The sequence below is a fragment of the Lepidothrix coronata genome, unplaced genomic scaffold (assembly GCF_001604755.1).
Source record: "Lepidothrix coronata isolate B3197 unplaced genomic scaffold, Lepidothrix_coronata-1.0 Scaffold5, whole genome shotgun sequence".
Taxonomy (NCBI): domain Eukaryota; kingdom Metazoa; phylum Chordata; class Aves; order Passeriformes; family Pipridae; genus Lepidothrix; species Lepidothrix coronata.
In genome coordinates, this window is record NW_016690185.1 from 10,808,122 (window position 1) to 10,833,766 (window position 25,645).

Here is a 25,645-nt window from a genome sequence, read left to right on the forward strand (position 1 = left end):
TTTAAGAGAAAGAAATAATAAGTCCTTCTGATCAAGAAGTAGACCAGTTTTCCAGATCCTAACTTCTTGGACAGTATCCCAGGCCAGTTGTGATATCCCTGTCCCTAAAGGGTAGGATTTTCTGAATTGTATAGCAGTGATCTAGTTTTGTTTCAGCTGACTAAAATGGGCGTTATTGAAATTAATGAAGGTAGGTACTGACAACATTGCAAAAGCTAAAAAATTGTGATGCACATAAAACCCAAGGATTTAAATTATTTTTTAAAATTTTTATTATAAAGTTGTTCACTACATAAAACCTGAGGTACGAGCATTTAGTATTATGAGCTACCACTGAGCTGGAAGGCACATTTCTTACCTATCGTGAAGAATGTACAAAATTGATGTTATTTTATCTTTAAATACAACTCAGGACCATTTATTTTCAATTATTGCTGCTTACAATTAGCAGCCTTTCAATGAATATAGAATTCAAGGAATGTGATCTGAAATTTGGGAGAGAATGTAGTAATTTTGCATGGAAAAGAAAAGTCTTCATATATAAAAAATACTTCCAGTAACACTTGTCTCCCAATAAATAGTTAGCATTTCTTCTCTGGAAATCTATACTAGTTTTAGCAAGCAGATGTAATAATTAGGGTTCCATATCAAATATCACTACAGTAAATCCAAATAAGTTGTTGTTAACCTGATGCTCTTCAAATTTTTTTTTTTCTACAAAATGTTAAAAATTTCCTTCAAACAGTAATTGGAACTTAGCCAGGCCAAAATAAAGATGAGGGCTCTATTTTTCTTTGTTTATCTTTTGTAGCTCTGGCCCTCATCAGAGCAAAAAAGCACACAACAGTAGGACTCTCACACAGGATATTAGACAAGATGGATTTGTTATGAGATCCACATTTTAAGATTTCAAGTTTGTGATAAAGCTAAACTGTAAACAAGCAGGTTGCTCAAATGCTTTTGAATCTTACAGATGTGGTTTCAGCAAAAATTTGCTACAGAGGTTCATGTTTGTTTTCATTTATTGTAGATTTTTATGGAATAGGAAAGAAAGATAGTTGTGTTCATTTTCTTCTGTTGCTATGAATCTTAGAAAGTACTTTACTTTTCACATAATTTTGTAACACGAGGTTTCAGAGTATGAAATCTAATTGGATTAATTATTTTGTTGGGGAAAGAAATACAATATTCCAAATGTAGAAAACAAAATATGTAGGAAAATTAAGAGGAAGTGAAGTTAAAGTAAAAGATAAAGACTGATATGCACTTAGTTTTTTAAATGTCCTCATATTTCAGAGAAAGGTGAGCATCACCAGCAATGATTTTATGTGGCATAATCTCTTCTCTGGACCTGAAAACAGTTCTGCTGTACTTAAAAAATTGTATACTACTTTAGAAGAAGTCACTTTTCTATAGACTGGTCTTCCACAGCTAGAATAATACATAAATTGGCAGCAATGACAGAAAATCTTCAGGTGTATGCATTGATTTATTATTTGATGACATATTCTACTCCTTAAATTGTCCAAAGGATAATTGTCTTTGGATACCAATGTCCAAAGACTTGGGCCATGTGCAACAAATGCTTCATTCATGAGTCTAAGTAATAAAGAAAGGAGTGGTTCTTAGTGAAGCAACAATGACTGATAATTAAAAAGTATTTTCTGGGCACTTTTGACAAATAACAGAATCTAGTTTATTTTCATGTTGGCTGTTGTTACCTATTTTAATAATTCAAGAGAAAAGTCCAACTGTATTAACTAATGGAAAACATTCATATAAAAAAACCCCACCCTTGAACAGTTATTTTTAATTCAAGAGGATATACTGACATAAGACTGGAACTTTGCCTTCCTGTAAGACAGGATTTCAGAAATATGCTAATGATGCCAGATATAAACAGGTAAATTAGTGTTTGCACAACACTTTGAGAAGTAAATTGCTGTTTGTTATTACTTTCATCTCTTCACACTGGTTACATTTACATAGTTTATTCTTTTAGTTAAGAAGTCTTCCTGTGTGTTCATACTCTTCCTTTTAATTCTACTAAAGACCTTTACTTTCCTTTTCTTCCCGCAGAACATTTATACAGTTAGCTTCTCCAAGCCGGGTTTTGTGGAACTGCAGCCTGTCTCTTTTGACATTGGCACAGAAATCAATCTCTCCTTCAGCACCAAGAATGAGTCTGGGATCATCTTGTTTGGCACAAGTGGTACAATTGTCCCCCCCAGGAGAAAGCGCAGGTACACTGCAAGGAAAGCTGCCCCTCTGAGGAGAAAACGCAGACAGACAGGACAGGTATGAGGAACCTAGCAAAAGATAAAGAACCATAATTTTACTGAGATTCCACTTGGTTTGTTTTAAGATACTGTCAGATATTCATAATAAGGGAATAAATTATTTCCAATGCTATCCTATATCTGTTGAAGAATCTGGTAGAAGCTCAGAATTGTTTTTTTGCACTGGAGTAACTGTTTTTCTTACAGATTCACAGTAAGGCATCCATTGCTTGTTGCTAAGCAGCAGATTTTTTTTTAATCACATTCCATGTTGGCTTTTTTAACCAAACCTAAATAACCCTAACCAAATTTCATTCTGAGGACTACTTATGCACTATTAAAGCTTAGAAACTGTCTCATTCCTCTTCATAGAGATATAAATGAGGATCATTCTAATTCCCCTGAGACCAAAAGATTAAAAAAAGAAGCTGCTGAAAGTAGTGTAAGATAAGGCTCTTGTTTGGGATCACTGCTGTGGGATATATGACTCAAGCGCTCCAGCCTCTCCTTCTCTCCCATTAAATACAAATCCACAGTGTATAAATCCACAGTGTCCCAAATGACTAACTGATAGAAGTGTGGTTGCTGTTAGAAGTTATTCGAATCTTGATTAAATCTTGATTATAATCCTTACAGACATACTACAACAGCAATAAACAGAATGTTTTGATACTTTCTCTGTTCAGGACTTCTGGGAAATGATATTTCATTATTCTCCTTTCTGCCTATTTTGGAAGAGAGCTCTCAGTGACCTGCAGTAACACACTGCAGGAACAGCACATTGTAATGGCTCACCTGCATGACATTAACTTTAGGGCAGGGGCTCCTTTATCATTTCCCAGCTCCTCAGGTCACAGAAGTGAACATGACCACTTATTGCTATAGAAACTGGAGGTTAGATTCTGAAATCTACTACAGTATGATATTGTTGCTAGAGTAACTACTGGCATGATTTGCCAGCCTCCAAACTCAGAACTCATGCTGAGATTAGTGCTATTCAGGCCTTGGTGGATTTAAAACCAGTTATTGTAACAACAAAAACCAGAAGAATTGTGGGTTAGAAGCCTCCACCCTTCCCTGAACATAGGTATGCAGAGAGTTAAATCTTTTGTTAAAGTTTTTCAGTATGACCCATTCCTCATTACAAAATGAAATTACAAAAATGAATGTAGCAGCAGCAGCAGAACTGAAACAACAGTGCCTTTTTATGGGTGAGCAAATTAAAAACCAGTGTAAGACAATAAAACACGCACACTAATGTAAAACTAAGTGAAATAATTTCTTTCCAAAAGCAACTTACCTTTTCATGCCAACATATACATTGCAGGCCTACTATGCAGTGTTCCTAAACAGAGGTCGACTAGAAGTGCATATCTCCACCGGGATGCGGGATCCCCACAGAATCACTGTCAGACCAGAAGCTGGCGAGTTTCACGATGGCAGAGCACACTCCATCCGGATAGAACGAGCTAGAGGGTAAAAAATTCCTAGAAGTTCTACAGACCACACAGCACAGCTAATTCAACAAAGCAAATATATTGATGTCTTTGGCAATCCATGTAAATACTTCTGCTGAGACAAAAAAAAAAACTAGTGTAATTCCATCATTATCCAAAAATTGTTAGAAGTAAGTTTCTGATAGTGTTTATTGCTCTGTAGAGCTGGGTTTACGTGCTTTCCTAGGCTATTGGCCTGTTCTTCCAGAGACCTGTATTTGTCTGAATTGGCATCTTTAACCTTTTGATTCTTGGCAAATATATTTTATTAATAGTATCTGTAAATGAGAAATACTGCTGTGGTGCAGTAAATCACCTTAGAAAACATGCAGAAATGTAGACATGTAGAAAAACTAGCCATTTACAAAGAGTGTAAACAGCAACAGCACAGCAGCCTGTAGTCTTTTTGAGATGCCATGTGCTGATGTATGTACATGTGGTTACAGTAGTGCCCAGCTAAATATGGTAAAACAGTGAAAACATACAATCCCACAGACATTCTCATTGGAAAATCCATCACAGACCTTCTCAGACTATGTTGTTTTAACAGAATTTCCCTTGAATTCCTTTGCCTTTTCTCAGACATTGTAAAAATTTCTTATTACTTTTCTCCATTCAGAAAGTGATTAGAAACAGCACTACTATAGTGTGTAGGACTCAGGCAGTCATTATTATTTATGGCCTGGAATAGCCCTTCTTCCAAACAAGGTTTATTATGGACATTTGAACATACAGATGTGTACATGTGGACATTCACTGGATTCATGTACTATGCATAATGTTCTATGTTGTTTAAAAAAAGTCAGAAAGAAGACATGACATCCAGCATGTTACACAGTGCACTTATCCTAGCACACTGAAGACTAAGCTTCACCCTCTTAACACCACGGCACTGAAGCCTTCTTGAGCAACAGTTCCCATCTGTCTAGTCCTGAGGTGCCCTTCTGTCCTCTCTGTAATTTGCTTTCCTTTATTTTGTCCTTTATCAGTATAATTTTCTGACTGAATTTCTGTTGTATCGTTAAAAAAGCCCTTGTAAATAATGCCTTCAGACAATATATCTCCTCTACTTCAGTGACTAGATTAAATTCAAACCATAAATTCTTTGGGAGAAAAAGTTATTTTGGAAATGGATGACTACTTTTTGTGATACATTTTGTGCCACCATGACAGAACATGAATATGCAGGTAATAATTAAAAGCTCTAAAAACAAAGTAAGTTCTTTTAAGTAGTGCTATAACAGGTAGAGTAGCTTGACCTTTTTAGGGTACATGTGAGGACACGTCAAGGCACAATTGTACAATGCTATCCTGTGATGATGCTTGTTCAGACGAAAACTCTGCATTTTCAAAGAAGCTTTGTTATAAAACCAGTTGTCTGAACTCTGCAGTTTCTGTAACCTGAAATGGTATAAATTAAGATTAACCCTTCCCCCACTTATCACAAACTCAAGCTTTATTTTATTAAATATATGCTTATATATTTTCGCTATTCAGTTGCTAACATTTGTAATTATAGTTAAGGAAGAACACGGTAGTTCAATATAATTTTGCAGTTGACAAAAGTGTGGTTATTTGCCAGAAACTGATTGATCAGCCAGTGGTGCTCTGCTTCAGAGGCTTCTGCCTTCCTCTGTTCAACCTTAACAGTATCTTCCATGGAAGTGCATTGTCTTTGACTTGTGCCATGTGAATTACTCGTGGGAATGAATTATAGCACCTGTATCAGTACATGGTGGACAATCAGCAATTTTCCTACTCTGCCGTCTTTCCCAGAAAAAGCTTGGTTAATCCTGCAATCGGAGCAGACTGTAGCAGTGCTTGTGTCCCAGCGAGAAGATAACTTGTACAAACTGGTAAATAGGGAGTCCAAACAAAATGTGACCCTGTGCTATTCCCATGCTGCTGAGTTCTAGATGATTATATCTACCATCACAGGACACCAGGCTTGGCCCTTACTGTGTCAATGTTGCCACATCACAAACACTTCTTCCTATACAACTACAGTCTGGTATTGTCACCCCTCCACAAAACAATTTTGCCAAGCTTTGTCAGACGACTAGTAAGGAAGCACAGCAGTAGCTGAAAACCCTCTAGTGGTTAATATGCATTTAATATGAGCTGCTAATTACATAGTTTGAGTTGCTCAGTGTTACAGCCAGTGTAGGAGTAAATGGGGCCTACAAAGGGGTAATTTCAATGCAAGCAATACCCAGAGTAAAATATCTATTTCTTTGTTTTCAAATCTTTTTCACAGGATGTTCACTGTTCAAGTTGATGAAGACAAAGTCCAGACTCAGAGGTTGCCTTCAGACCAGCCCATCTCTGTTAAGAAACTCTTTGTGGGCGGTACTGCTTCTCAGTTTCAGACTGCACCTCTCAGAAACATACCACCATTTGCGGGCTGTATATGGAATCTTGTCATTAATGCCACGTAAGTCTCACTGATACCAACAAACGTGCAGTTAAGGAGGTCTTGGTGGCCAGAAGAAAGTTCATTGTTGCAAGGAATCATACTAGCAGCAAATCCTAGGATATGATCTGTTTTCTTTTAACGCCCTTCCTTTTTTTTGTCTACAATATACTCTCCAAAGGCTATACAATAATTAACTGTTTTACAGACGAGCCAACTGTCTATTTTTCTATAAAATCAGAGAAATTCAACATTAACACTGCAGTAAGATGTACATCCGTGATAGGTATTTATGATGTACTATAACACTTTATTTTAAGTGAGGTTCACCTCCAAGAGTATACAAATTCTAAGAAGCACCATGGGAATCAATTTGCTTTGTGGAAAGTGCAGTAATCTGGAAGGAACATTAAGTACAAAGAAAGGGAATGGTGAATAAAGTAAAACCTCTATAGAAAGTTCCAGTGTAAATCTTTCTTTCAAAAATCTGAAGTGCCTAAATTAGGATCTCATCACCCCACACTCCATCACTGTATATCAGAGAGGACTTCTCCGCAATGTGATTGAAAGTACCTGGGCTGGTAAAGCTTGACAAGGAGGATGCCTGTCTCTCTGCACTGACTATAGGAAGGAAAGCCAGTGCTATGATCGCCTCTAATTTAAGTGTTCTGCTTCTGTACCTGTACCTACCTTCACAGGGTGGGATGAATCCTGGCTTTTGTGTCCTGTGCAGTGAAATTACACTACAGCAAATAACTATTCTTTATAAATTGGTAGTAAAAAGGCAGAAAAAGTAATAACAGACATCAATTTCTTTGTGTGTTCTCAGCCCCATGGACTTTGCTCAACCCATGTCCTTCGAAAATGCAGATATTGGCCGATGTCCCACTCTAGAACCAGAGGTTAGGCCACCTGAGGATGAAGATAAACCAACTCGTGCAACAGTCATCATCCAACCTGAACCAGACACTAATGGGGAGAAAGAAGGGCCAAGGATTCCTTCTGCTTCTCCTCCTCCAACACCACCTCTATCTTCAGCCCCTGTAAGTGTAGGTCACTTCAGTCAGGTAAAGTTTTAAAAGTTTGTTTTTCTGAGCAAAACTGAAGGGTGAGCCATAAAGAATAATGGAACACTTTGTCACAAAAATAGTAACAATTCAACATGATACTGTAAAGGCAACATCTTGTTGCAGGTCAGTAAAACCTGTGGATAATGGAAAATTAGTTGATCTCATTTGCTTGTATTATCATGACAGCAATTTAAAGAATGATATAGCATTAGAATTCTCTTTGGCTTGCATGCTTAGCCGTAAACCCTTACACCTCAGGATGTAACCCAACCAATATCTGCTTGGGGTTGAAAGGGGAATTTTCCTATGGGAAATCTGTGTCATTATGATTTTTCGTGCTGTTCTCTGATGCACATAATAACAGCCATGTTAGTGACAGGATGAAGAAAAAGGTAAACCAGGAGATCTGTTTGATATGGCAACACCTCCACTGCTATTTTATAACTTTATTCAGGAGACTTACAAAATGAAATTCCACTCACTACTAAATTGAGGACAGCTGTTGTTATCAGTAATCTTAAATAGCTAGATAATAACAAGCAGCCTTATACAACAAAATTGAAGGAAGAAATTTCTTCTGTCACAAGTGTAGTAGTTTTGTAAGTTGATACAACATTTTACTGTCCAGAAAATATATGCTTAGATATCTGAATATTAAACTGAATAATATATACACTGGAAGATATTATTGGTGGGAAAAGCCTTTGCATGTTGTTAAACCTGCATACAACCCACAGGTTTATGCAGGCTCTAGTTAAGTATGAGTGAGGTTTCCAAAAAGTGTGAAAAAACTGCACATGCCCAAGTTAGGAGCCTGGTTACACTATCAGAATTTACACTATAATAATAAGACAGTTTTGAGAAGTTAACAACTGTAATATTTAATATATAGCAAATACAAAGGAGTCAGTAATTTTGAAAATTTCTCACGGATTGGCTTCAGAAAATCTTTTAACCATTTTGGGTCAAGTTAAATCTCTGTTCCCGTTTCACACCTCCTCACTGAGACAACATTACAGAATACCAAATTTGTTTATATTGGGTTTTTTTGTGTAACTTAGAGATTAATATTATCAATTAATTGCATGAAGGACACCAAAAAAACCCCAAACAAAAACAGTTGTGATTTTCAATGAGGCTGTAAATCCACAAGTGAGAGACAAAGTAACCTGAATTCATTACCACAGTCACTCCCAGTTAACACTCGTTTTCAGAATTCATATCTGGTTTTCCTTAGGAAGGATTTCTAAAATGGTACAAAAGTTGGTCCAAAACCCCTAACTCATTAAGGTTAATTTTGTATTTGAGATTCATGGCCACCTTCATTGTCCAGCTACATATGGCACAGATTTATCTAAAAGGACTTTTCTGACACTAGTGAAGTCTCGACATCACATGCAGCCATCTGTGTGCCTGGAAATGGGAGCCTTGGGTTCAACATAGGCAAGCTCCATCTTAGTTATTAAGGCTCCAGTTATAAACGTCGGCCTTTTAATGCTCTAGGGCAGCGGTTTTGATTCGTTCCCACAAGGTGGAGTAGTTGTAGCACAAGGGTTGCAATGTGGCTTTGTTTGGAGCTGAAAGCAAATTTACTGTGCAGTAAGGCTACCATAGAAAGATAAGGAACCACGCAACAAGGTAAAAGGATTGTCCAGTTTAATGGTCACTGTAGTGAAGGAATGTAGACATAGCATCTCTTGATTAAGTGTTATAAACAAAACAAAACAACACAGAAGTGCATGAAAGAGCAAGTGCACACTTTCTTAGGCTATAAGCACTAACTTTTAAATAGCAAAATTGGAAGGAATAGATCTTCTCATTAATATTGGAAACTAGTTCCATTGTAACAAGGTGAGTTTTCTATATCAACATATCTAGAGCCATGATAATTTGAAATAGGAATTCAAAGTAAAGATCTAAATAAAACACCCTTACTATACTTCTCTCTTGGAAAAATTGAAACTGTGTTAGTATGTTGAAGACTTGAAAGTAATTTAAATAAGGCAAAGTTTTGGTTAGTTTACGTACATATAATGTAAGTAAGTTCTCCAAAGTATTTTTCGGGGAAATGTTGCAACAAATAAGTAACTACAGTGTGGTAAAGAGATAACACTCATATGGCAGTAAATGATACAGAATCTCAGGGTAGAAAGACTGTATATGGAAAATATACAGCAGAAAAAAATATTTGCACATAGTAGGCTTAAATAAAGTATCTGTTCTATTTAAGTCCTTTTAGGACTTTTTTTCTCCATTGTCCATCTGCATGAAAAAGGGGAGGGCAGTTTAATCCCAAATGAGAAAAAAACTACCCTCTACTAAATGCAAGACAAGATCAAAGAGTAGGATGTTTGGGAAATAACATCTGTCACCAATCTGGTGCTCCTGCTTGCTATAGATGCCAGAATGTTTTTCAACATTGGGTAACTGCTGCTTCTGCCTCACGTTATTCACTGCTTCTCAGGATTCACTTGCCAATGAAATGAAGAGCGCCAGCATTACTTCTGCATTTGACTCCATGATGGTATTTTCCACTATTGCTTCATGCGTTACTGCATTGTTTTATTAACAGTATTTAGTGAACTCTGGGGACTGCTTCAATGCTCCCTTTTTCCACTAATTGCTTTCTTTGCAATTGCTAATACAGCAAATGAGAGTGTAGAGAATGTGTGACAGTCCACCAGTGGGCTTTTCTGTTCCTATTTCCACTGCCAGACACACCTAGTTTCTTGACCTACCGGTCAAGTCCCTGACATCTGACAAGACTGAAGTAAAGTGCTGCAGCTAAAGAGTTCAGTCTTGACACACTCATGGAACACAGATTATTAAACAGCCAGGACACATTAAGGCCATTACTGAAAATACAAAGCTGAGATATTTAAATACAGTCCAATGATCTACTTAGTGCACAGTCTTGTGAAGGCTGTAAAGCTGGCAGTCCTTTGATAAAATGAAGGCAGACACAGGCTTGTGAATAAAGTCTGGAAGTTTTTTAAACATGCCCTAATGATTTTTTTTTCCATTTAGTTTTTTTCCTTTAAAATCTTCAAATTTTAGCAAGTCCAAATGTTATTGAAAGTATTATATGCATAGTATTACTATTAACATAGTTGTTAAACTTCTAGATAAGCCTGCAAAGCTTCAAATAATTCAAAACTTTACCCTGCATTATGGGAATATTATTTTTTCCCTATTTGATGATTGCTGGAAGACTGATGTCACACATTCATAATTTCACTTGATCCTACTGAATTTTCCCTGTTTTTCCCCTTCATTGTATATTGATGTGTACTTGTCATAATGCATGGTGTTCTACTGTGTCATATTCAAACCAGAGCATTCATTTCATTATGGAAAACTAATTTTTAGAAGTGCTCTATACTTTTGTGAAGATTTTTGTGATGTGTGAAAACAAAAAATACAACATTACTGAATGAGTGAGAAAGGGAAAGAAATTTCCTCTTTGCAGCTGAAATCCCAATGCCTGAGTCACTCATGATATTTTCAAAATGTTTCACAGAAAGAACTATTTGAAAGCAGGGGACTGCACCTTGTGCTTTGCAGGTCCCTGCTGAGTCAGGGCTCAAATAAGAGACTGTCACCAACTCAAAATGATAGCAGACACAGTGCTTAAAAACAGAGCTTGCAGCTATCAAAGTTTGTTTTTTTCCCAGCGGTATTGTCCTGATATTGTGTTGCTTTAGATCCTTTGAGTAGTTTCTTCACAATACTCTCAGTGGGAGGCAAAAGCTAGACATGAGTAGGAGCTGGTAATTACCATGGTCTCACATTGCCCCAGGCACCCCTACACAAGAGCTTTAGGGCCAGAGAGTAAAAGACCTATGAAATTAAAAAGAGAAAATTATAGTGGGCAGAAGATATTTTACCTTGCATTGTTGCACCACTTCAAGATTAATAGAGGTGGAACAGACAGGGAGGGGTTTCTTTCTTTATTCCCTGGGTAATGTGTCTACATTAGACAGCTCAGGGAGTTCAACAGTTGTTATGTCTATCCATCAGTTATTCAGATTTCCTTATTGTTTTGAGGGGCCTTTCAGCAGCACTGCAGAAAAGAAAAGCACATTAAACAAAGATTACAGTTATAAAACAATATAAAGAAGTAAAATGGAGGACTCATTGAAAGGTGCAGGATCTGAAACTACTTTTAACTCATTATTTTTAAGGTGACTATATTTCAGGTCACCAACAAAGCTTAGCTTTAAAACTTAGATCTTGCTACATTTTTGTAAGAGGGCATCCTACTGTGTAAAACTCAGTCATGGGAGTTAAGAGTACACTGAGCTGCCTGGAAATCACTTAAGACTCTTGTAAATGTCCACTGATGAAAGCGTAAAAGCAGCAATGTTCATATATTACTTTTATTTGCTTTTACAGCTGGCTTAATGAGCTCTGCTTTTAAACCAAGTTCCTGTCATACTGCTTTATAACAGGGCCAGTCTCTCAACTAGGTAGAATATTCTGTCCTGAATATTGGAAGCTGGAAGACTCACAGCCTATACACAACTGAGACAGATAAAAAAATATGACGCTTGTATGATTGCTGTATATTTTGCAGGATTCCTGTGCTGCCGACATAGTACCATCCATTTTGGAAGGTGGAAAGCAGTTTGGTCTTTCAAGGAACAGCCATATTGCAGTTGCATTTGATGACACCAAAGTGAAAAACAGGTATGATTGTTTCAGCAATGAGTTTTGGTGGAATAATGTCAAAATAAAATGCCCCTCCTCATACTCTCAAAAGCATCTCCCAAAATTATGGACATAATCTGAAAAAGATCACATTCTATGACTAATTCATTTCATTAACCAAACCTAAAATAGCATTAAAGCGTGAAATCTAGGCAATGGAGTGCCCACCTAAGTAGCTGTCACAGAGGTTTACCTCTTTCTTTGGGCACGCACAGATCCCAAACAGATTTTCAGAAGAACAAACAGAAGAATGTATCCATGTCATCCAACTGAGTTCATAGATTGCTTTTTCAGAAGAAAGTTTTTTTATGCAGTAACTTGATAATTTCTTTTAATAAGAAAAACTTTTTTCCTCTTTCCTCCAATAGTTAAGATCAAGCTTGCACAGTAAACAGACATAATGACATCGGCCCCGTAAAGTATAACAATATATACATATAGATGTTGACATGCAAAGGAATTCTGTGAACTGTGTATGAAAATGCAGCTATTTTCAATTGATTTGAGAAGCTATAACTTGTTAATTCTTCATTTTTTCTCTGAAGGCACGTGGTCATTAACAAATATGCCATGTCCCACTAGTAAGCACTTTTGTTACCTTATAGTTTACAAATCCATGAGGCTCACACTTATTTTTCCCTATAAAGATGTTGTACTGCATATTTTCGCATATGCTAATTTTAGAAAAGTAGGAATGATCCTGGCCTGATCATTTTCTTGCAATGATTTTTCACATTTATATTATCAACTATTTTGGCTGCTGACTTCGCAGCCCAGCTTGAGCTAGGTTAGCGATGTGTTGCCAGTACAACCTTAGCATCTAGAGAATCGAAATAATTTCTTCACAGGTTCTTTGCTGTAGAGGAGGTTCTCGGCATCACCATTCTGTCTGAGGGGTCAGCAGACCTGCTCAGGCACAGCCTCATTTTCTATTGGGAGAAATCAGAATAAGTATTTTATATCCTCATTGTAAACTCTTCTCTCTGCATCTTTAAAAGTTTTGCAACCTGTCTTCAGGCAATACAACTCATTAGAAATTCAACATTTGCCAGCTGTCACTACAGCTCTCTCCTCTTTGTGAGTATTGTGTGGATGATGGAAAACGCTGCTGGAATTTTACAAGTGCTGGGATTTTTCTAGCTGCTACAGCTGCAGCTGAGAATTATATCTTGAAATTCTATGCCAAGATTGCGGTTTTGTAGGGACTAATGAACACTCGCATGTCAGGGATCAGATATGTGTGAAATGCAAGTTGCATATAATCAAATTATTTTTCTTGAACTCTAACGGACAGGTAGAATTGGCCACCAACTGTAAAGTTTTTTTAGAGGAACACAAAAAGGAAAAGCAGATGAATTTGTCTACTCCCTGACTCCAAATACCTTTTCCTTGGTTACAGTTTTCCTGTTTGTTTGATTTCTAGACTTACAATTGAATTTGAACTCCGAACAACAGCTGATTCCGGCTTGCTGTTTTATATGGCCCGCATCAACCATGCTGATTTTGCTACAGTTCAGATAAAGAATGGTCTGCCTTACTTCAGTTATGATCTGGGGAGTGGAGACACCAACACAGTGGTTCCAAACAAAATAAATGATGGCCAGTGGCACAAGGTATAATAGTCTCTAATGCTATGTTATTCTTTGTAATGCTAAGAGTGAGCTTTTTTTGGCCCTAAGATATTTTCAAAATGTAATTTACACAAGCCAAAACTTGTGTAAACTAAGACTTTCTGGGGAAAAAATCATCTAGCAAAATTTGAGTTTTCAGATTCACTGGAACACAGAAATTTGTCCTTCAGAGAACATATTTCTGGACATATTTAAAATATGTCCCATTTATGGTAAGGAACTGCAGGAAATGTTCCTTCCTGCCTAATAGGGCTCAGGTGAGTATCAGCTCACGATGATGGAATACATCATTAAAGCCAGTTGTTTCTACATTAATAATGTCATTGTTAAGCATGGTGCTAAGAATAAAGAAAAATAAAGAAAAAAAAAGAGGTTACATGCAAGTAAACCTTCCCTGGATTATTAATTCATTAAGGAATAAATCTGAAATACATGGATGTATTTGACAGCTCCATCCGTGACTCTATGAGGGGAAGCATTATATGCAATGCCTGTAGCATTTAGGAATAATATCACAACCGTGACATTTAGTATTTAGTGGGCAAGGACAACAGACACATAGGTAACATGCTGGAAGGCACCAATAAAAACAGTGAAGAAAAGAATACATATAACTATGTTTTCAAATTATATACTATAAGATATACTGAATTTTGTACAGATCTTTGGAAATTCACCATCCACATCCCATCACCAAATCAGGAAAAAATCTAATTGCATTTTCTCTTACACTTTAATTGCTTCATTCCCACTCTGTTCTCCAGGAATTTTATTTTCACTGGATTTTTAGTCATGAACTTTTTGATGATACCAACTGCTCTACACCAAGGCATTTCATAAGTGGAAAAATGAAGTTGTATTCATAATTTATCTGTTTTATGCAATATAATGTCTAGGAGCACTGGCAGTAGACCAAGGCCCCTTCTTGCTAGTCCCTCTGTACATACAGAAGAGATATGTTTTTGTTCTTTAGCCATGCCCTCTTTATTCTAAGAGCACTGTCTGGAGCATGTATTTCTTAAAGGAGGACTGTGCTTTTGGGGCATACAACTTGACACTCCACAAGAGAGGGCCCCTTGTTGTAGATCCTATTTCTGTAGGGGAGAATGAAGACAAAGTCACAATTCCCAAAAAGCACAAGAAAATCCATTTTGAGAGGGGGGAGGAGGGAAGGCAATGTCTTTAAGAAAAGGCCACAGTCTTTGTTTCTAAGAAAGCAGGGGCTTTTCCTCAAAATAATCCCTTAATGACAACCTTTTCTCCATATGAAATGATTTAGGTTAAAACATTTCCTTCAGGCCTACAGAAGCCACATCGTGCTGCTGGTATCTTTTTAGGTTCTCTGCAAGGGTGTCTGTTCCCAGTTCCTGTCTCACTCACCTAATCCTTCTTCTGCCCAGGGTGTAGTTATCCATCTCAAACTTACAATTGCCTGTAAACACCAAGTTCAGTCCCTCACCTTCAGACCACCATTGTCAGTGTTCAGTCATTCCCGTCGCATGACAGATATGCTGCCACACTGAAACAGAAGCAGCCACACTAAAGAAAAGCCAAAAAATGCTCTTTGTCTCTCTTTGCTACTCTGGTGAGCCACATACTGTGCTCTTTAGAAATCCACTAATATGCATGATGCATTTATCCCTTTTTTATGCAGAACCATTATTATACTGATTTGTAGAGGTTTCAGTATAAACCTTTGGAAAGACATTGGCCTGTAGTTGTTGGGGTAGAATTTACTCAGCTCTTCACCAACTGCACTTCCTCCATGCAATTCACAGCCCATTTGTCTGAGCAGAAGTCATAATACCAACAGAACATAGTTGGTATTATATTTGCTCTAGCATGAACTATGACCTGAGGCATGTCCAAGCTAGTGGAATCATAAACTCAATATTGTCTGCAAATGTGTGCTGCAATAAAGATTTGCAACCAGTACCGTTAACATTCAGAATTTACTATTCTCAGTCCTTAAAATTGCTGTCTAATTCCAGGAAAAAAAATATTGTGCTATGCCTATTATAACATGATGAAGCTTTTTAAAGGAACCTCAAGTCTTTTCAGTAATTCTAATAAATAATCGTTGTGATGCCTCCTAACCCATATGCAATTAAAAGACAGTCAAATGTTTGCACAAAACATTGCTCAGGAGCTTTGGTCCATAAATATCATTCACATTTGCTGCCATGGTACTTCTGTAACCACTCCTACTACTTTCTCCTGTATTGTTACATATTTTGGACTGTAAGGCTAGTTACAACCTGGAAATGCTTTGTTGTCAGAAAACTATCTGTAATTGTATTGCATTTGTATGTCTTTCTAGATAAAAGTAATTCGAACAAAGCAAGAAGGAAACCTTATAGTAGATGGTATTTCAAACAGGACTGTTAGCCCCAAGAAAGCTGATATATTAGATGTTGTAGGAATGCTGTATGTCGGAGGATTGCCCATTAACTACACAACCAGAAGAATTGGTCCGGTAAGCAAATTTGTTTAGGTTATCTTAGACTCCTTAAGTATGTTTTGATTGGTACTAGTGTCTTTCCAGTTTTGTCTTGTTTTGCTTTTCCCTCAGATTGCTCAAGAATATGAATAAAATGGACCTTAGGAGAGGTACATTACATCCTTTCACTTAGAATCCAGTTAATGCAGCAAAAAATACAAATAGAAATAGCAGAGTTACTCTTTTGGAAAAGCAGAAAGTTCCATACACTTGTATCCACTTGGATCACTGTCCAGGTAGCATTTAGGTTCCTGAGTACCACTAGCCCTTTCTCGTTGCTGTAATTCATCTAGCAACAAATGCTAATAAACAGTGAAAGCACCTCCTACAAGAAGCAGCAGAAGCCAAAATTACCCTGGACAAAGTACCCAATAGTACTGCTACTTACTGTAGTAATCAGTTGTGTATTGGTATTACTAAAAGAGGAGAGAATGTGTTTTGAAGTAAGGCCATGAAAATTCTGCTGTAGTCTTTTTGTTTCCAAATCAAATGTTCATATATCAATTTATCGCTGTTTCAGTTCAAATGGTCAGCTTCCATCCTGACACGGAAGATACCTTGAAAAACAGAGAGCCCAGAGAAGTGAATATAAGTTTGGCCTAAACTTTGTAGAATTAGCTAGGAACAGTGTACTCTCTCACCCAAGCCATTTACTACATCTATCTACACAACTTCATGTCAGTCATTTCACTTTCTTGATGCCCTTCCAGCCTCACCAGATACATCAGTGTCTGAATCAGAGAGAAACCTCTTCTGTGCCTTATTTTTCTCTCTCTGCAGAGGGTTCTTTCAAAGCAGAAGCCTGAACTTGAGTGAATTTAATTATAGCGAACAACAAATTAGCCATCTAGTGAAGCACAATTCAGAAACACAAAAAATAGAATGTGAGTATCAGCTCTGTCTGAGTTCATCCTGGGCAGTTGTATAGAATCAGTAAAGAGAAGGCAAAAGTACAAATCTGGTAAGGAAACAAAACAGACTCCCAAAGAAACTGCAAGATGATTACGGAATGGCAAATACTAGTCTATAAACAGGCAAGAGTCCCCCAGTTTGGGTGGACAAAATAAATACAGAAAAGGGATTCCTAGATCCTGCTTAATTAAGTCCCTGTAATAACTCATGGACAGGGAACAAAGGGTATAAGTAATCACTCTACATCTGAGAGTTGTATTTCATAAAGAAAACTGACTTGTAAGATAATGTTTCTAAGCAAATAATGAATTGTGCAGAACACCCAAACTGAGGCAAATCTACTGGTAATTTGGATTTACCAAGAGAAATCTGAGACACTGAAAAACAAAAGCAATACTTAATTACCCACAACACATAATTCATAGTAGTATCAAATCATGCTCTTTGAAATATATCTGCAATTTACAAATACTAATCTAAGGAGAAAGATAACAGTAAATCCTTACCTATTGCTCTTTGTCAGAAGTAATGGAGGGAACCCATGCAGATAAATGGCTCAGTCTGGCAGTAACAGTCATGTCAGATTCTGATAGTCTTAAGTGCTTTGAGACTTAAATGAAGCTGTGACTTCAAATACCATGTAAAAACCAGTGCTTGTCTTCCAATCATTCTCAATAAAATACACACTCAGTGATGTATTAAGAGAGTGTTGTGTTGTAGACTTCATGTAAAGGCTCTGAAGCAAAGTTGAAAGGATATGTTATCTTAATTAAGACTTTATTCTAAACATTCGTTAGCCTTTTTAGACACTAATTGATTATATAACCAGAGGTGGGTTGGCTTTCTATTCAATGCAGAAGACTGATACCTACTTATTTGGATTCAGCAGAACTCACATTTTAAGCACACAAAACTCTGCTTTCAGCAACAAAGGTTATATTACCATGCTAACGTGTCACCAGATTTGCTTTTCCATAAACAAAGGGAAATTTTAAACTAGAGAACGTTATTGAGTTGTCTACATATCTTGCATTTCTGTGATTTATTCTTGCAGTGAAGATGGAAAGATTTGTTTTCTTTTCTGGCATTTTCCTTTGTTGGTAACAAAACTTGTTGATCTGGAGATGACTTTCACTTAGAAATTACAAAAAGGTCTATTTATGAAGAATCTGACAGAAAGCTCAGAACTGAATTTATTCAGTGATATTGCTCAAGTTCTCATGAAAATTTTGTACAGGTATATTTAGCTGTAATAAGCTGTATAATTTCACGGTACATACAGCTTTGATTTACAAGAAAATTCTTGGAAATTCTTTCAATTACTAGTCAGAATACTGTTAGAGGAGGTAGTGTGCAGAGTTAAGACTTGTCTCTGCAGATGTACCTCTATCCTTTCTGTATGTGCTCATATTTCTAGGCTGTATTTTATACACAGATGTTTATTTTCCTCCTTTCTACCGCTCTGCTTATGAATATATCTTCTTCTTCTTTCTCAAAGTACATGTTTTATCATTTTCCTCTCCCACTGATATCAGGGATAGACTTTTCTAATTCTAAGTCAAAGATCAAAGCCCTTGTCTGAATCTGAGAACCAAAATGCAGCTTCTGCACACCTTGGAGGGAAAAAAGGAGACAAAGCCCTGGAGGAGATGCCAGTGGCTTCCAGAGGACCCGTTGGTATGCTCTGATCACACCCAGGGCAGCCCAGTGTGTAGCCTAGGTAGTCCCTCACTCCTGCCCCAGGCAGATCTTGCGTACTTACACCACCATTTTAAGTGCGCACACATCACCCACTGGGAGTCAGTCACGTGCGCCCAGTGCAGAAGCCAAATTGGAGCTGCAGTTTGCTGCCCTGCAGCAAAGTATAAGGAGCCTCCTTATACCTAAGTACATTCCATGCCTCCACTTGCCTCTCTGGCCAACAGAGTGGAGCTTATCATTGTGGTCATCAGACTACGTACAGTCAACAACCTTTACATAGGGTTGTTCATTTTAGTAGCTGCGTGTCTGCATTACCTCTCCTTACGATGCAACATTAGGCCCACAGTAAAGTGATTAAAGGAAGAAAAAAAAAAATCCTAGTAAAATTACCAGCAGCCCAGAGAACTATATCCAGTATCTTCATCTACTTGCAAACCCCATAACCTAGTCAATTAAAAAGGTAAAGTATAGGCCATTAAATTCCTGCATTGCTGATGTAATTTGCTGTTTCATTATGCGGTGTATTATTTTATGTCCCCTCCATTAAGCCAAATAGATGTGACTCAGATCACATCACTGAAAAGTAATGTAATTCATCCTCAGTATGACTAAGATTAGATTCCAATTACAATCAGATATTAAGCATTAGCCATGTAAAATTCAAGTTTTATCCAGTTCCATAAATCCAGCAGAGAAGCAGAGGAAAAGTACTTTTTGATTGCATACTTTAGGCTTACTTTCACAGTTATACATTTTGTTTGAAATATTGGCTGCAGATCATCTACAGCATCGATGGCTGCATCAGGAATTTTAAAATGACAGAATCACCTGTTGACCTGGATAATCCAACTTCCAGCTTCAGTGTTGGGAAATGCTTTGTCACTGCCCAGAAGGGAACATACTTTGATGGAACAGGCTTTGCCAAAACAGGTAATGAACAACAATTCTACTGATAGACAAAGAACAGAGAAAGAGGAGATTCTGCTTTCAAAAACTCCCAGTGCTACCTAACTCCTGTTGGCTGGAGGCAAGATGAGACCACTACTTGAAACTGTCACTGATCGTTTTTGGTTATCTTGCCTAAGCATAGACTATATGACTTTCTAGCAAGGTCTCACACTAAGCACAACCACCATAACAGTTATTTACATGATTTCACATGAAATGGAGTGGATTAATAATGCTTAGTTACTTCACATTACTCACAACACACTTTGTGTGATTATTAGGAATAACGTATTAAATGCTTGTCTTCATTTTATTATGCTTCCCCTTTTTTCTCCAAGTTGGTGCATACAGAGTGGGAACAGACCTGCTTGTGGAATTTGAATTCCGTACAACACGAATGAATGGTGTTCTTCTAGGAGTCAGCAGTCAGAAAATGGATGGGCTTGGCATTGAATTAGTAGGTGGAAAAGTGAGTAGCAAAGCAGTTTTGTCTCTTTATAAAGATTGGTTTTATACAGCACAGGTAGTTTAAATGCAAGGTTACTACCCCAATCTCAAGGCATCTCAAACAATATCAGGGCTTTCCTTTATGCAACACTTGTCACTTTCCATACACCTATAGTCTCTTAATACTTTCAGAAGATACTTTAAAAAATTCTGTAACACTTGAGTTTCCTAAAACGACATAATCAGGTCTTAAATTAATGACTATATGAGAAGTTTTGAGGAAAGGCTTTGTCATTAATAATACCGGTTTCTTGTTTATATCTTTTACTCCACAGTCCAGAAAACCAGCCATTAATCTGTCACTATAGAGAGCTTGGGGGGGGGGGACCGTGAAACACCCTAAGACCCCAAAATGGACCTAAGACCCCAAACATGGAAATACAGCAGTTTTGTTCATTTCCACTTGTGTTTATCTCAGTGACATAACACACATCCCAGAGGGAGAGCAATCCACATAGAGTCTGGTATTAAATTAGAGTGTGTGTACAGTCAGACCATGTTGACTTTAAACAAAAAAAACAAATAAAAAGAACTTAAGAATCCTTTTGAAAACTGGCTGACTTCCATGTCATGCTTTTCAGGTGATGTTTCACGTTGACAATGGTGCAGGCCGATTCTCTGCTGTCTATGAGCCAGATGCACCAGGCAGCTTGTGTGATGGACAGTGGCACAAGGTTATTGCAAACAAGATCAAACACCATTTAGAGCTGACTATTGACGGCAAAAAGGTGGATAATAGCAGCCCAAACAGGGCCTCAACCTCAGCGGACACTAATGACCCTGTCTTCGTCGGAGGTTATCCTGGTGAGCATGTAACACAGAACTTGTGCTTTACTTATGCTCTAGTAACACTGCCTTGGTAACAGCTTAGGTACAATTAGGACCAGTATATTAAAGATGATGGGTAAGACTGGCCAAGTGTGTATCAGTTGTCATGGATGCTCGTTTCTGCACCCAGCTGCATTTCAGAACAAAAAGTTCTGCAACACCAAGGGAGTCTCACCGATACCTCTGCCCCATTTCAAATAGGCACTGTCACAGAGAATCAGGCAGACTTTCTGCCTTGTGCTGCTCACACACACACATAGCCTCCCTCTTAAAACATTCTGTTTAGTAATAGCATAATAGTTATGTTGTAATAGTAACAGTATATGACAAATTTAAATTTAACTGAAGAATGGCAAATTTTAACTAAAGAATGCATGTATGCCCTTGGGTGGGGCAGGGAACCATGTGTGTAAATCAGCCTATAACCCTGAGGAACTTAGGAATGTACAGGGCAGCTTGCAAAGAGAGGTGAGAAGACACCATCTCTTCTTGATTAATGTCTTTGCTTGTGGTCTGCTGGTTTTTAAAGGAAAAAAAATAATCAAAATTTGCTAATCAGTATTCTGGAAGCCCTTGAGAGAATTGCTTTATGCAGAGGTGATTGAAGGAGATCGAGAACTGAGTTGACCTCTGTAGCTAGCTTTATCTTCCACAAACCGATAATGAATGCTAGTATTCATCTCTTCATAGACAGTCAATAAGTTTATCTAACAGTAGTTTACTTTCTGAAAACGCAGTTGATATGTTTACAAAGTACAGTTTTGTTGCTTTTATAATAAAGTTTCTTTCTAGCTTGCAAACGAAAAAAGCAAAGTAAATTTGCAGTATCTGTCTACTCTAGTGAATACTGAGGGCAATGGCAATACACCTCTGAGTTAATTCCTAAATTATTTTCTGTAAGTTGTATTTTCCCCCCATTCTGATGTGTGATATAGTGCATTCAAAAAGCCTTCTCTCTCAAGCTCCAGAACATTTAAAAAAATGTCCTTGATACCGACATATGAGAGTTGTACTTCAGTCACAATGACAATTCATAAGGACCAACAACTTTATGCCAGAGGGAAAAGAGCTTTGTTGCAGCCTTTTTATAACAAAACAAGATTCTACATAGGAGCTAGTACTAAAGAAATACTGCAGATGGAGTTACTAACTCATTCTGGACTGCATGTCAAGAAGTATATTGCAAGAGAAACAAATCGCAGTAACACTGCAATCTGTACATACAAGCCTACCCTTACATCATGTTAAAGTGACATTCCTGAGTTCAGACACATGGCAAGTTATGAAATTATTTAATAAACCTACTGCACATGTAAACACTTCACACTTCTTTTGCCATCTAGTCTAGTTTATCCAAGATTTGTTTTAATATTCCCAATACCTGGACAGCTTCATCACAAATTTGAAACACAGTATCATGGGATTTTGTAAAATTAGTAGGCTTTTGTATTTTCCGTTCTCTTGAGGCTTCTCCTGGCTGCATAAACAGTGCAAAACATTTGTAAACCAGCTAGAATTAGCTGATGGAGAATTTTCTGTGTAGAGAAAATTTTCAGCACCACAGCATGGACAAGAATATAAATTCCTGAGTACCCATAAAAACTATTACTCGTCTCTTAGTATCACTCTTCCCTGTGCGAGGAGGGACAAATGGATTCAGCCATCTCATCATCTGCGAAACAGAATAATGCTATGGCCAGTCTTTCCTCTACAGGTGTAAAGTTATTTCTGCAACTCTTACTTTATCAGTCACATAGATATGTATCGAAGTGCATCCCTGTAGCAGAGCACTGAGAAACAAGTTGGGCCATGAATTTCAAGCAATTGAGAGAAATATTTCCAGTTTCCCAGTCCAACCACCCTCACTTCTATCCCCTCCTTCTTTAGTGGAAGAGATGTACTCAAATCCCTGGCTTTACTATCAGCAAGAAAAAAAAGTCAGCATGCTTGAAAACTGTCAAAAGAAGTCCATAAATGTCCCTTGAAGTCCATCCCGAGAAACTGGCTTTCTTCTGACATTAGAGCCAAGAATTGCATACACTTTGGCCTTTTTTTCTCTGTTATTCTGTGGATAAATAGCTTGAAAACTTGAATATCTGCCGAACTAGCATGTTTGCATCATACACCATTTATAGCTAGCAAGTTGCATCCATGATTTACAATGGCAGTTTAAATGTGTTCAGATTCTGCCACTGTCACGGGAAGACAGAAAAAGAAAACAAGAGTGGATTATTGTCTAAAATAAGCATTTATCACATTTACTCATAATCTTTGTAATTTTTTTACTACTTAATATATACGGCAAATAAAACATTCATATATTGCTGGGGACATCTGTTTTCCTGCAGGACTCTCAAACAACAAAATTAAGTATCAACTCAAACTAACACAGTTCCTTTTTCCTTTTTTTTCCCCCTCCTTCAGATGGTGTGACCCAGTTTGGGCTGACTACTAATATCCGTTTTAAAGGATGTATTCGATTTCTGAAGCTCACCAAGGGTACTGCAAAACCTCAAGAGATTAACTTCAGCAAAGCTTTGGAGCTGAAGGGTGTTCAGCCACTGTCGTGCCCTGCAAACTAACTATCATTCAGCCAATGGGGTCTGTTTATATAAGCACCTCAGATTAAAAAAAAAAAATCTATACCTAAAATGCATTCATAATAAAATGTCTTTATGCAAGTATTTGAGTAGTGTTTGTGGTATATTCAAATGTCTAATTCAACATACCTCACAAGAATTCATGAACTAACCCCTTCCCCATCCCCTTCATTAAGGGAATAGAACAATAATTTTTATTTATCTCTTTTCTTATTGTTGAAATGCAAATGTTTCATCATTCTTGTGATGAGTGAGACTACGCATTATGCAAGTTGTTCTGGTTTTATGGAACACAGGATCACAGAATATCTCAAATTGGATGGGACCCATAAGGATCAATGAGTCCAACTCCCTTAAAAGCTCCCTAAATGCTTTTGGTGAAGTAGTCTGAAGTTTACAAGTAGTAAACTTGTATTCCTTTACTATTCTAAATACAGTGCACTTGTGTGCATGCACAGCTCTGTCCTTCATTAGCATATTACTTTGCTTCAAAAAATTATGCTTTGGTCACTCCCAAGAGCTACTAGAAAATTCTTCTGACTATAATATTTCCCATGAAGTTTGACTGAGAAAATCAAAACTTTGTGTAATCTACATGGCTGCTGCCATGCTATAACTATGGAACCAAATGCAGAAAGGAAAATGTTACAACTTAATGTATTTGGGATTATTGAAGAAAATATGTTGCACCTTAAGTCCCTGCTATATCGTTTGAATAGCACTGGATTTTAACAGAGGCTATGTTGTTTGATGTTGGGAGATTCAGTTTCTAATGGAGGTACTATAAAACCAGGTTCTATTACTTACCTCAAAATACAGTTTTAAATGATCCTTAATAATTAAAGTTTGATGCTGCCTCTCTCTCCAATTACACATGATATTGGAAGTTACACATAGCAAAATTCACAAACCCAGTTTTTAAATGAAGATGAAATTTGGACACTTGGAGCAGAATGGTGGTGAAGCAGGAGAATCCCAGAGATTATTAGTGCACCACCTACCACTAAACTCTACTGTTACCTCTTTATGAAATCCTCACTTTAAAAGCAGCTTCCAAAGTTCAGGTCTACTTCTTCTGCTTGAAGCTGTCAGTTTGTGAGGAACACTGAATGCAGAAGTCACCCTAGATGATTTTCCTTAAGTAAAATTTATAGTTCTCTGTGGAAATATAGATGGAGAGATGAAAGTTGCTGCCTAGATTCTCACTAAAATGTCAGTGATTTTCTTCAGTGCTTTGTATGTTCTAGAGGACTATGAAATCATCATTGAAATGTGGATTGTTTCAAGTTGTTAAACTGTACTTTTGCAAAGGTTGTGATGCAGAACAGCTACTGTATGAATGTAAAAAAACCTAGCTACACAAAAGAAAAAACCCTAGCAATAAGGTAGCAGAACCATGTAATTAAAAGAAAAAACAGTTTTTAATTATTTTTTCTGCCCACAGAGGGTCTTGAATACACATTTTCAGAACTTCTGACATTACTAAAAGAAGGCAGTGCAAAATTTGTGCATAGGCTAGCTGCAAAATTTGTGTTTGACAGTGAGCACTCCTGCAGGAGCACTTTGTATTTTACAAAAGGCCTCTTTGGCTTATGATGTTTCTTTAAACTGCCATGGGGGAAAAAAAGACATCTTTACACTGGGAAAGTGCATTAAAGAGTTGGTAGTAAATAAACTGCCACTCTAATGGTTTGAGGAGTCTACCATCAATTACATACACCTGAAGAGAAACTGTCTAACTCATGTGAAGCCCTGAAGTAATTGTCTTCAGCAAGTATTCTGGTTTTACTTGCAACTGGCCCTTAATGTTAAGAAACAGTTGATGGCCATGCAGTGTTAGCCATGTTCAAAGTGCTAAGAATTAGCAAAGCATACATTTGTCTCTGAAAAAGCCTAATTATGGAACACATACTGTCTTTAACTTCTACATAGTAGTGCTTCTAACAAGCACAATGTAAAATATTAATGTGTTTCTATTTTATTATTTGTGCCTCATGTATTTACCTACTCTCATCCCTATATTTCAGGATAGTTTGAGCAGCTCAAGAAA

At 37.3% G+C, this 25,645-nt stretch overlaps 1 protein-coding gene across 2 annotated transcripts in view; it reads left to right on the forward strand.

Annotated features, from left to right (window-relative positions):
• The window catches only part of LAMA2 (laminin subunit alpha 2), a 275,996-nt gene extending 252,317 nt beyond the window's left edge, over nt 1–23,679 (forward strand). The window contains exons 54-64 of one of the 2 annotated variants that reach the window (XM_017829004.1): nt 2,080–2,298; nt 3,607–3,755; nt 6,033–6,209; nt 7,018–7,231; nt 11,835–11,947; nt 13,392–13,581; nt 15,920–16,075; nt 19,489–19,642; nt 19,999–20,129; nt 20,749–20,971; nt 23,420–23,679. In XM_017829004.1, the coding sequence (XP_017684493.1) occupies nt 2,080–2,298; nt 3,607–3,755; nt 6,033–6,209; nt 7,018–7,231; nt 11,835–11,947; nt 13,392–13,581; nt 15,920–16,075; nt 19,489–19,642; nt 19,999–20,129; nt 20,749–20,971; nt 23,420–23,577 (1,884 nt within the window). In that variant the 3' untranslated portion in view covers nt 23,578–23,679. Of the gene's footprint in view, nt 1–2,079; nt 2,299–3,606; nt 3,756–6,032; nt 6,210–7,017; nt 7,256–11,834; nt 11,948–13,391; nt 13,582–15,919; nt 16,076–19,488; nt 19,643–19,998; nt 20,130–20,748; nt 20,972–23,419 lie in introns of both variants that reach the window. The other variant, XM_017828999.1, reaches the window with a different exon arrangement.
• The last annotated feature ends 1,966 nt before the right edge of the window (nt 23,680–25,645 follow it).